The following is a 12,900-nucleotide window of genomic DNA, read 5'->3' as shown; positions in this document are numbered from 1 at the left end:
TTTCAGCCATTTGCAGTACCAGCACAATAAGGTCACTTTGGTTGATGTTACAAGATCAATCATCCAGACTATTGCCCCAGCACTAACTGACAAGACTGCTGTCCCTCTTCAGGAACCACATGTTTGTCTAGCCTCTCAACAGATACTCCTCCATTGCAGCTACATCTACAGTAAGGCTATCTGTCTCACTGAGGCATACAAGCCTCACCACCAATGGCATCCATGATTCACTAGAGGAGCAGGAATCTTTTCATTCTTTCCTGAATAGCAAAAGTGTGTATTGATGGTACACGCCTTAGTATGAGAAAGAAAATACCTACCACCGTTCATCGAAGAAATTGTAGCATCAACCAATCAATCAAATTAGAAAGTCTGACAAGGAACTTCTAACAGCTAATCATACAAATATAGCAACACACAGAGGTCCTACGTGAAACACTGATAGGTTGTGGTGTTTATTAGAACAAACTTTTGAGGTGAATTAAAATTACATCAAATTGAGACTTGTGGCCTGATCATAACTGTGTTGGAATAGCCGTCAACACTCAAGGTCCAACTCTCCCAGAGGTTCATGCTTTGCTACATTCAGCTGTTAGCATGTGTTGTGGGTATCTTAAGAGTGGGACTACAAAGAAGCTGCTAATAAGACTACAAAAATTCCAACTCCCACACACAAAAAGTGCTGTTGTGTGCTTCATAGTGGCACTGCAAGTGTTTTTGAACTTCTATATTCATGGAAAACCTTGAACACACATAGCTTTATTAATACTAAGTCTACAACAAAAAAGTTAAAAAGGAAAATATAATGATTTTGAGCTTACCATAGAAAGTAACGATACAAACAACATTTATCAAGATAACCAAATAAAAAGCTACTACTTAGTGCTAGAATTTACCTTTAATGTTATGGCTCCCTCATCACTATTTGCATAAATATCATCTTCCTTTTCGACAGGTTCTTGTCCTCGTACAGGTATATGCTTCACATCTTGAAACTTGAAAATGAATGTAGAACACCCAATTGCAAAATGATACTGCAAAATAAAACATGCAAATGTTATTTTATTGCTGCAAAGATAAACCTATTGTTGACACACTTCAATATACAGAAAGAACTTCCAAAAATTGTGTTGTGTGTTGGTACCGAGTGCCGTGAAACATCAAGGAATGGGAAGAGAGGAAAACCTGTCACATTAACTTTATGAAAATTATAGTGATACAAGAAAACGCACCCAACATTAACTTTGTATTTGACATTCAGCCACATGTTTTTCTTAATTTAATTACAAAATGCCAATGAAAGAGGAAATTCAGACCTACAATAATAACAGAGTAACAAAAAATCTAGGGTTGCCTTAAGTATAATTGGTAATGTAATACACTGTACACATGAACTTTCAGAAAACATCAACTTTTTTTTTAATAAAGGGGAATTTATTGCAAAAATACATGATGAAATGGAAGAAAGTACAAACAGATATGAGTGCACAGGTAACGAAAACAAAAACGGTTACACATAAGGGTGGGGGGCAGCTGTGAGAGGTATCACTGGTAATGCTTGTGCACATTACAAGGGAGCTGGAATACAGAAATTCAACATAAGCTGAATGAAACTGAATCCATACAATTCAGACACACATAACTGAGGAAGGTACCAGATGACTAATGTGAATGAGCTGCTAAAGCCACAAGTATTTAATGTGCACTAAGTTTGTTACTAGAGATGCCAAATTTAACTGTTCCTTAAAGTGAGGATTCACTCAATAAGTGACGAATTTTTACAATGTTCAGAGTGGGGCAGCATTTGCAAAGTATATAAGAGCCAAAATCATTTTACAAGTGCAAAAAACCTAACAACAGTGGTGACTGGAGTGAATGTTTTCACTGAGCTAGATAATTTTAGGTTGAATTTGACCACTTTACGATGTTACGTGGACAGAGGTTTTTAAAATGTAGTGGAGGCAAGTGACGCTGAAGGTTACAGCATCAGACTGAACTGAATAGTGTAATTAATTATGCTGCATTATATATGAAATAAAGACAGTACATAATTACCAACAGAAACAATTTGAGTTATGTTCCAACATATCATTTCCAGGTAGTAGAGAAACACATTAAATTACAAATTGCATGGTGGTGGTGACAGCCCTTCACCAAAACCCCATTGAAAAAGTAATTTTACAATATTTTAAAAATATTACCTTGTGGCACTGCTGTACACACATTTTGTCTAGAAGCCTCGACTCAGAGAGAGTAGGATCCTGAAGCCTTCGAGTCATGGGCATATACAAAAAATACAATGCACGGATCACTCTGGTTCTCAATCCATGTCGCCGAGTCATTGCTGCAGGCTGCAGATATGGTGGCAAGGGAATATCTGACCTATAAAACCTGTCAACATATGAACACCACCAATAACATGAGTTCAATGTGAATCTTAACATAATGTTTGAGAATATGCATCTAGATTATGACTGCAGAGAAAAAAATCTGTAATTTTCTATAACAGCAGCATCAGTGTCTTGGCAACACAATAAGTCATTTAGTTATAAAAATGAAAACATAAAAATATAATTCTTATACAGGTAGTAAGGAAACAACTTTTCTGAGGACATGACAGGCAATTATCATTGGAAACAAATACAATGCTGTTTGTGACAGAGGTATGAGTATAACAGGGATGCTGAATTACTTAATATAAAGAAGTGATCATTTAGGTTATGTCAGCAACTCCATATGGTAGGTAGTTATAATCATTATAATATTGATATTCTTAGGTTCTGTAGTGATCAGCATGTTGAAGGTTGTGTTATAAAAGTAGAAATTCACAGAAAGTTAAATCACCACAACATGAAGTATTCTTGTTGGTAATTTTGAGACACTCTGCTCTGCTTTTTAAATACTTAACAGTATGTCATAATACTACATTGAAATTTAAATTAAAATTTCACAAGCATGGATAGTCCATACCAGATTCTTGCCAGTTCATACACCAAAATACATCTAACACCACTTGTACAATTTGAAATCAGAGTTATGGGACAACATTTTTACACTCATCTGCAACAGCAAAATCATAATAAAAAATCAACAGGGAATGGTTTTTCAGATAACAATATTCAATGGCTGGCATTTAACATCATGATACCTGCTAGATATTAAAAGGATTTGGAGTACTGCAAGAGTAATAAATACCTACTGAAAAGATATACACACCTGGCACAAATGAAAAATATAATGTATTCTGCAGAAAAGTCATATGCTACTTTGAATATTGTTAGCCTAAAAGGAGAAGATAAGCATTTAATGTCACATAAGCAACATGGTCATTAGAGATGGAGCTCAAGCTCAGATCTGGAAAAGAGGGAAAGGATATTAACTGTGTTCTTTTCAATGCAACTATCCCAGCATCTGTCTCAAGCACTTTAGAAAAACCAGGGAAAACATAAATCTGGATGGCTAGAATGGGACTTCAATCACTCACAAATGCAAGTCCTGTGCCTTACCACTGCACCACCACAACTGGTCATCATAAAAAAAAAAGAAAAAGCAACAGGGAAAACAAGCAAGGCAAGAGAAAATTTCTGTAACAGCATACAATAAAATCCTCCCCTCGGGGGAGCCTGCAACCCCTAGAGGGTGCATCTCCAGATTGTGGATAGATGAATGAGTGTGTGGTAGGAGGGAAATGAAATACTTCCCATGGACCAACGGGCAATGCAGCATCTGACTCAGAGCAAAGGGCTACATAAGCCATCTGTATCCCATGTTAGGTTGCATTCACCGTCACTAGATGTTATCCGATAGCATCACCTGACAAAGCATGGTCATGGGAAGGTGGGGAGGGTCAAGAAGGTAAGGTTAGGTTAGGTTAGGTTACAATCTATTCTATGTTGAAGTAGGTTAGCTTCCAACGCCCTACAGTGGGATGCATACCACGCTGCCCCTGTGCTTGGAAAGGAGTGCTGCACTGCAAATTTTGCTATTAAGAAGATGCTGAATGGATGCGACAGCTACATCTCTCCCCAAAAGAATGTGGCCAGTACTGCAACCTCTGTCCTCAGTTACTGGAATTAACATAAAAGTTTTACGAGTATGTGAGATGAGGGGAGAAACTTTCTGTAACATACTCGACATGATTCATGGTGAAATTGAAAAGCAAGGTTACAAACACGTTATTTTCCAGAATTTATCTGAAGTTGTGCATCAGTTTACCACCAATGACTCATTTGTCATTCAGTATACATATGAAAGACAAACACGACACTTGCAAACCACTTCATACAACTGCAACACATTTCTAGCATAAAAATGACAGTAAGCAGTAGTAACAATTTGTAGACAGCTAATGTCAACCTATCAGAAACAAAGATCCACAATAGTAACTTTAAGCATCCATTCTCACTTGAACAATTATTTCTTGAGGTTATAATTTACAGCTAAAATATCCAACCAAGATTTTGCCTACTGTTGGTTTTCAAGAAACCAACAATTTCAGAATATACATTCTGAACTATATCCTGATATATTTCATCCTCACGATGCCACAATCTCCTCCTTTGATCAGACTATTCAGTTCTTCACAGCCCATATTTCTTATCGTTTTGGCTGATATGACCGAAGAAAACAAACTGATTCGAATTCCATCAATTGTTGTCCAAAGCCTGTATGTTCAGGTGATGTTCTTGGCTATATTGTGACTGTGCATGTATTGGTGTACAGATTTTAAAAAATCAGCCATCTTCGACCAATGTCGGTTGTCAGCAGAATCCACTGATATGAGTACCACTGTGACTGCAACCTTAGAGGTGGCCTCCAGAACTGTAAAAGGCAGCAGATACCACCACAGATTATTTTCCCCACATAACGCAGTTTCAAATTCAATATTCAAAATATGGCTTCCTCTCATCTTACATCAATATCCAGAAGTAAAATAGCCCCCATTCGTATCTCTGGAAGAGGGGGAGGGGGGGTAAGACACAATGACAACTCGACAACTTGAAGTGAGGTACAATATCAAAACAAGGATTGGTACCCAGAATTTCAGAATGCTGTTACAAGCAGGAAGAAAAATAAAATAGAGATGGAAAAGAATAATATGAACATGGTGGGAATTGCTGAGGTAAGATGTTATGGACATTCAGACAAATACATTACATACTACTCAGGAGAACAAATAAAAGAAAGAAATGGAGTAGGCATGATTATGACAAAGAAATTGGCTAAGTGTGTGCAAAATATAATCTATGCAAGTAACAATGTTACTGGTGTAAGGATGAATGGAGTGTAAAAAGATATATTGATTATCTAGGTGTATATGCCAACTTCAGAACATGATGACCAAATCTTAGAGGAAACATAACACCACAGAGAAAATAATGGATTATAATCAAGGATGATGAAAAATAGTAACAGGTGGCTGGAATGTCATTTTGAAAGAAGGGAAGGCGGGAGTCATAGTAGGCAGTCACAACCTTGGAAGGAGGAACAACAGAGGTGAAAGGCTCATTGACTTCTGCAGGGAAAGACAATTGGTGGTGGAAAACATACGGTTCAAAAATAATAAGAGGATGATCTACACTTGGAAATTACCATGGGCTAGATATGGAAACCAAATAAATTTTGTACTGGCAGAAGAAAGGTACAGAAATGGAATCGAGAAAGTGCACACATTACCAGGTGCAGATATTAACAGAGACCAAAATTTACTTATGCAGATACAGAAATAAGAATGAAAAAACTGAAAAATGCCACCATGGTGAAGGTGTGGGAGCTAGAGAAGGTAAGACAGGGGAGACAGAATTACAGAAATTCTATGACTTGAACTTACTAATACATTACGAGATAAAGAACCACCCAGCAATGTCAATGAGTACTGGAATATGTTCAAAGAGGGGACAATAAAAGCAGGGCAGAAAAGTATAGCATACATAAACAAGAAATGGCCAAAAAAGCCACAGGTTACACCGGAAATGATATAAAAGATGGAGGAGAGAAGAAAATTCAAAACAAGAACAATGAAGATGTAAGAAAAATGTACAATGTTGAACAATGAACAGTGTGGAGAAACAGAGAAAGCTAGGAAAAAAATAGCTAGAAGAGTACAACTCAATTGAAGAACAGGAGAGAAAGGGAAGGAAGAAATTATTAAATATACAACAGGGTAAAGACTAAAACTTGTAATCAAAACAGAACAAGAAATGCTACTACAGAACACTGAAGATGAAAATATAGAGTGCATAGACTGTGAGGACATCCTGCAGAGATGTAAAGACTATTTAAAAAGGCTATTTGACACAGATCACAATCTAACAGCTCTGGAACTTGAATCCATGAAGAGCATAAACAATGACAAGAAAGGATCAACAATCATAATGGAAGATATAGAGAGTGCAATAGCTGCAGGGAAAAATAGGAAAGCAGTGGATACCGATACAACATTAGGAGAAATGCTAAAATGTTTGAACCACGACAGAGTAAGAAAAATATTGAGGTTATGTAACAAAATATATGACAGTGGTGAATGGCCAGAGGACTTTTTGACAACATCAATGATTCTGTGGGTAGTATGACCCACAACTGAATAAAGGCAGTATAAGTACTAAACAACTGCGACAGATGCAAAAATCAAGGGACAAAACCTCAGGAGTAAACCAGAATGATAACTAAAACAAAGTCATTAAATATAACAAAAGATGCTGCTAGACAGTCCATCACATAGCTACAACGATAGTGCACACTCAATTACATTTTCAAATGCTTGCTTCACCACACAGCCCCTCTCCTGTAGTGTAATTTCTGGGATAAAAGGGAACTTGTGCCAAATTGTCCTCCCCATTCTTGTGTGAACCGGCACCAATACTGGTGAGTGGAAGCACTCGGTGAGAGGAGAAGGGTGCGGTGACGTGTGGGGATCTGTGTTGGTTGACTCCATTGGCGATGATGGCGGGGAGGCGGGTTGATCCACAGAGTGGAGGCTTGGTCAGCCAGGGATGACCTAGAAGCAGGCGGCAGCCAACAGAGAGGCTGCCATTGCGCAGTGTCATCTGACAGGAGAGGGTAAGATGGTTTCACCCATTCATTGGAAACCTTGTTTGGTTTGACATTAATTAAGAGTATCATTCTTTAACCATCTCTTTCCAAGACTGGAAAGGGGCCAGTGTAAGGCATTTGCAAGGGTGCTATAACAACCCCAGTGCAGAGCATGACATAGGTACAATGAGTGAGATTTTTTAAGGAAAAAAATTGAGTGCATTCACATGCCGAGACACTGTTGAAGGTCAGGAATTTGATATGCAGTTCCTCACTTTTAGCACCAATAAACAAAGATCTTCAGGGCAGCTTCCTTGGTGCATGGAGAGTGAGCCCAACAGAAGTCTCAGCGTTTCACTGTGCATAATTTCAGCTGGTGAAATACCAAGGTCGATTCTGAATGGAGTACACAGCCCAAGAAACACCAGTGGCAGGTAGTCAACCAGGAAGACTTGGGACACATCAACACTGACTTGACTGTCCTGTGCCAGCGTTCCACCATGCCATTGCTTTATGGATGCTAGATGGTGAAAAGATGATGATGATGATGAGTGAACCAACATAAATTAGATAGTTTATTGAACAAAGGTGAATCAAATTGTCAACCTCGATCCGTTACCACACCTGCCGGGCACCCAAACCTCGAAATAAATGTAGTCAAAAAGGCTTGTGTAACAATCTCTGTCTTAATGTCCATAATAGGCATGATTTCAACGCACCGGGTAGACCTGTCAATTGCAATGAGAATATATTTCAATCCTGGCACTGGGAATACTGGCCCTACAAGGTCTATATGGACATGAAAAAACATAGCATGTCAGCTCTACGAAGGAACTGAGAAGCTTGCGGATGTGGCGTCTGACTTTAGCCAACTGACAAGATAAGCAAGTTTTAACCCACAAATGACAGTCATGATGGACCCCAGCCTGAAACAAATGCTCACACACTAGTTTAGTACTACTTTTAATCTGTAATGTGTCTAAATGTGAGACACTGATTACTGTAGAAACAACCACGGCTGCTGAATGAGCAATGAAACAGATGTTATAGTGAGTTTAACTAAGAGAGGTGAATCAGAATTCAGTTAATATCGAGAATGGGGCAAGCCAGTGTGGGTCACAGAGTAGCAGTGTCAAATGTTTCTGGAGTGAGCATAGTTTGGTGTCGGCGTGGGGTCGCAGTGACTTGCCCAACTGAGGAGGTGAAGGAACACAGCCACAGCAGAGGCAAACAAAAACTAGAACACAGTATCTACAGGCAGACACCTTTCCAATTGGGAAAGATGGACTGGTCATAACACTGCCCTCCAGCCGAAACAAAATAGCTTTATCACTAAACAATTAAAGTTAGGCAGATAAAAGCATAATTCCATAATTTGAGTGCTAGAGAGTCAATAATGGCAAGTTACACTCAAGCATGGTCAGTTTCATTAAAAAGATGGTGGCTGATGTCACAGAGGTGCAGAGAGAGAAAGAAGAAGACAGAAAGACCATTGTCATAACTTAGTTCTGATGGCGAACAGGAAGGATGGGTGTCAGCAAAAACTAGTCCATATCTCATAAATAAGCTTTGCATTTTACCCAAACAAGAGCCAGAGTGTGTGCAGCCACTTGCACATTGGTTTTGGAATTTTATAACAGTGAATTAAAAGTTTGATTTGGACTTTGATGATGACCAAGACATACACGAACATAGTTCATTTAGCAAAGCTTATTCTACATAATAACATGGATGCCGCCAAACATAAGTCAGCTGCTGCACTTGCTCCTGTTGCTGTTGCTGTACTTCTTTCTTGTGGTCAATCAATGATCGATGGTAACCTGTTGGTTACAATAATTAACTGTAACACATCTTACCGTGGCCACTGTCGCCAAATCACTGACAGCAGCCGAGGAGTGGGGGGGGGGGGGGGGGGGCGGCTGCGTACGAACACCCTCGGGTGAGCCCCGAAGAAAGGATACTGCAGCCATTCTGCAGGCGCACAGCGGGAAACTGGGCAGACACCCTCACCTTGCTCAAGGAGGGACATGTTGTGAAGGGTCTGTCTGACAGTGAGAAGCATGCCGAGAACTGATTGACACCTGCAGCCATTAGGACGGAATGCCAAGAATGTATGTGTGAAACCATTTGAGATCTCTGGCCCTAGCAACAGTCATTTTACCTGCCTTAGAAAGCATAAATGTGCCGACAACTCCAGTACCCCATGGGCACAGGGAGGAACGTACGCAAAGTGCGGGGATATGGTGCACGGAGGCACATGAAAGTGTCAGCGTTCTTAAGATGATTTTTTTCTCAACAGTAAGGACATATAAATCGATGCTGGCAGATTTTGAGACGAAGCCCAAACATGAGTGTGTCCAGGCCTCATGCATAGAGAACAGTGTTGTGTAGCTGCTCTCCCAACAGCCTCAGAATGTAGGACAACATTTTAAAATGCGAAATCGTGAGAAAGATGCCGATTCACGAGGCACACACCAGATAGGAAATTTTCATGCCACACGGAGAGGCATGGCTATGAAGTGGCGATCTGTCATTGGGATGCACTGAAACTTTTGACCACCAATGACAATGCCAAAAGGAAGAATATTTTGAAGAGGAGCTTACTGAGAGATGGAGGAGAAGCAAGGGAAGTTGTGGAGACACCGTGGAAGTGAGAGGATGTGGGCGCTCTTCCACTATCGCCAACATCTGCCTTCCAACACCTTGGTGGCACAGCTTCAGCCACGGGACTGACAACAGTCAGACAACATGGAGACTGTACCTGGGCCCTGCTGCAAAGCTGCGATTGCTGATGAGGGCTGCCGAATCATGCCACACAGTCCCGAGGCGACATGCCGAGATTTATAATTTTGTTTTGGTTTGGGTAAACAGCACGAAAATAAATACATCTCTTTCATGTTATGATCGGACTCCTTAATTTTTTACCCTGTGTGTTTGATTTCATTTAACTGTTGATATCAATTAATTATTGGGTCCTAATGGGGGGATCTCATCAGTTACCTGCTCATCATTTCACATTTGACAGCAAAAAGAAAAAAAAAACTTAGTTCACTACATTTTTGGCGCCCAACGTGGGGCGACCTGATCGGTAATTTTCATGGCATCTGATGTCAGAAAATAATTTCTCGAGATCACAACATTTTGGTGCCCAATGTGGGGCTTTGATTGAACTTCATTCTCACATTGTTGTTAGTGTGAGAACTGCTAAGTTTCAAGGCAGGACTCAGGAAGAATTCCCATTCCATTATTAGCATATGTTAAACTCGTGTGAGATGCCAGCCATGCGTGCTAAGTGCGTTACAAATGAGCATGTAAAGTAGATACAGCAGTAGCTAGTGTAGTCAACTTTGGTTCCCACAGCCTCCTCATATTTTTATGTAGTTTTAGAACGTGTAGTTTGTTATTGTAAATATTCTGTTCCACAATTTCAATCACTCTGTTTGCTGTTACCAGCATTGCCATTAGCGCTGTACTGTATCTGTTCATTCTGTGGAGAGATTTTAGTTTTTAGTTTAATTTTTCTGTGCAACTGGGGTGTGGGAGACTGATAAATATGGAAACAGTTAAGCAAGTTTAGGACAGTTCAGGGGCAAGCAAGAAAACACAAGGCATGTTTATGGGGGATATGCAAAGTGAGAGTCCACTAGATTGAATTCTTGTTATATTATAAAACCACACATCACAGTTAACAGCCATAAGGCAGGAGAATAACACACAGTTTGGAAGACTGGAAACTGAACTAAATTTCTGCAACCAAAAACTCTATCGGCAGATTGCTGAAGTTAGCCACAAATTGGAGACCGAAACTGGAACGATATAGATGGAGGTCACCAACAGCCTGGATGAGGCTAGCAAAGAGAGTGAAATGAGGGTTGGCAGCTTAGAAATGTGGGTAAATGTGAAGATGACGTATGTCTGTGTGTGTAGACAAGGAAAGTAAATCACCCAAGGGAACATAAACATGGGTGTCAGTACTCGGGCAAGAAGTGTCTGCAATGCGACAAGGTAATGTCCTTGTAACGCGGGTCACACTGACAAATTTGCAGGTTGCATTCCCGACGCAGGGGGTGGACATACGACTGCCCAAGTTTGGCCGAATGTGCAGTACTCACCCAAAGGCATACCTAAAGAATTTAGACGTGTATCTGCATGCAAAAGGAGTGGCATAATGTAATGCTTTACTCGATGCACACCAGATGCTCGATAGGGAGGAGGCTGCCTGGTTTGACATTACAATTTGCAAGAACAGTAGTTACAAGGATTTCTGCACAAAGTTTCTGGCAACATACTGGATCCTGGCCACACAGGCGAGTGCAAAGATGAGTATATATCGTGGACACTATGTGCCAAAGTCACGCCAATCCATGGCAACATATGCTGCTCACTGTCATTCTGGCTAGATACTTGGATGACAAAATGTCAGATAAGTATTGGTGCAGTGTGATGCACTCACATTTTCCTGCTCATGTACAACGTGCACTCATCGAGGCACTATGAAGAGAGCAGTTCCTCGATACGTTAAGGTCCTTTAACGACTTCGAAGAGCAGGAGAAGCAAAGGATGGCAAATGAAAATGCAATTAGGACAGAAAATGGGGTGCTGCAAGGGTTTGTACATTGCAATGACAGGCAGAATTGGTGCAACAACAAACAAAGGAGAGAAGAGGGGGAACAGGTGAGATGGTCCACACCATGGAGAACAAGGCAGGAACAAAATGCCAAACCACAAATGCTATGTGAACTGCGTGCAAGCATCGCACAATGGGAGAGACCGTGTAAATAATGGAGGTTCACCACCTCTGACCCCCCTGACATAGAGGAGTGTCATATTACACAAATGCATTATCAGAGAAAATGAGATATCGCAGAGGACGCCACAGTAGAGAAGGGCCATCACACACACAATGTGCGTTATTGGCAATCACAAACACAAGATGACACTGATGAGTACTGTGATGACCCAGAGTTGCCAAAAAGTAGACAATCTGTGTCCCCTCATTGAAATAACCATGGTAGGAATTAAGACAACAGCATGTCTACATTATGGGTCAGAAGTGACAGCACTTTCAATGTCTTTTCTCAATGCTGGAGGAAAGTGGTAGTAAATTAGCTGAGATAATCACTAATTGAACAGATTTTCAGTTGTAGTAATTAGTACTTATTTACTGTATTTACCATAGACAGACATTTTTGTGTACCTGAGGTTTGGGACACTTGGTGTGACTATGGAGAGATGATATGAAGGTTGCATGTGTGTGTGCGCACCCATGTTGCGTGCGCTGTCGCAACACGCAGCACAAGGCGGAGAGGAGCTGCTTGCATTCAACAGTATGATACTTCCAGTAGCGCGGGAGTATCAGGCAGATCATGCAAGTGTATTGCCATTTCTGCGTCTTTCAATTTTTGTTTGTTGTATATATTTAACTGTAATTCATTGCAATGGATCCATGTTTTACCATATTACCATGCGAAGCGTTTAGTGTAATAACTCTAGGGTGAAAGGTGAAAAGTAGACACGGATCAATATTTGATGAGATTTCTGTAGCAGCATACAGAGGCATACCAAGGGTACCTTGCAGTTGTCAGAGAAGACATTTTACCTTTGCAAAGTCATGCATGAAATGTTGACTGAAGCATGTTAGAATTATTTTGCATGTTAGAATTTAAGGGTTGGGTAAACTATCGTGAGTGTACAAAGTACGGTACACAAAAGATTTGTTCTTAGATTATTGATATTCTAGGCATCGTCATGGCTTGCATGCCATATTAGATGCCAAAGATATCTGTCCATTACAACCCAAATAGTTGTACTGGCTCCACAATGTGTGAGGTTATGAATTGCATCAAAAACCTGTTTGCTACAACATAA

At 40.2% G+C, this 12,900-nt stretch overlaps 1 protein-coding gene across 3 annotated transcripts in view; it reads right to left on the bottom strand.

The window, feature by feature from the left end:
* The window catches only part of LOC126299454 (transmembrane protein 183-like), a 99,711-nt gene that overhangs the window by 21,719 nt on the left and 65,092 nt on the right, over positions 1 to 12,900 (bottom strand). For all 3 annotated transcript variants that reach the window (XM_049991372.1, XM_049991370.1, XM_049991371.1), the window contains 2 exons: positions 2,202 to 2,391; positions 897 to 1,034 (listed from right to left, as the gene is read on the bottom strand). In XM_049991372.1, coding sequence (XP_049847329.1) covers positions 897 to 1,034; positions 2,202 to 2,391 — 328 coding nt within the window. The remainder of the gene's footprint in view (positions 1 to 896; positions 1,035 to 2,201; positions 2,392 to 12,900) is intronic.

The sequence above is a fragment of the Schistocerca gregaria genome, chromosome X (assembly GCF_023897955.1).
Source record: "Schistocerca gregaria isolate iqSchGreg1 chromosome X, iqSchGreg1.2, whole genome shotgun sequence".
NCBI classification, from domain to species: Eukaryota; Metazoa; Arthropoda; class Insecta; order Orthoptera; family Acrididae; genus Schistocerca; species Schistocerca gregaria.
Note: the sequence above shows the minus strand (reverse complement) of the source record. Positions and strands in the feature narration are given on the sequence as shown.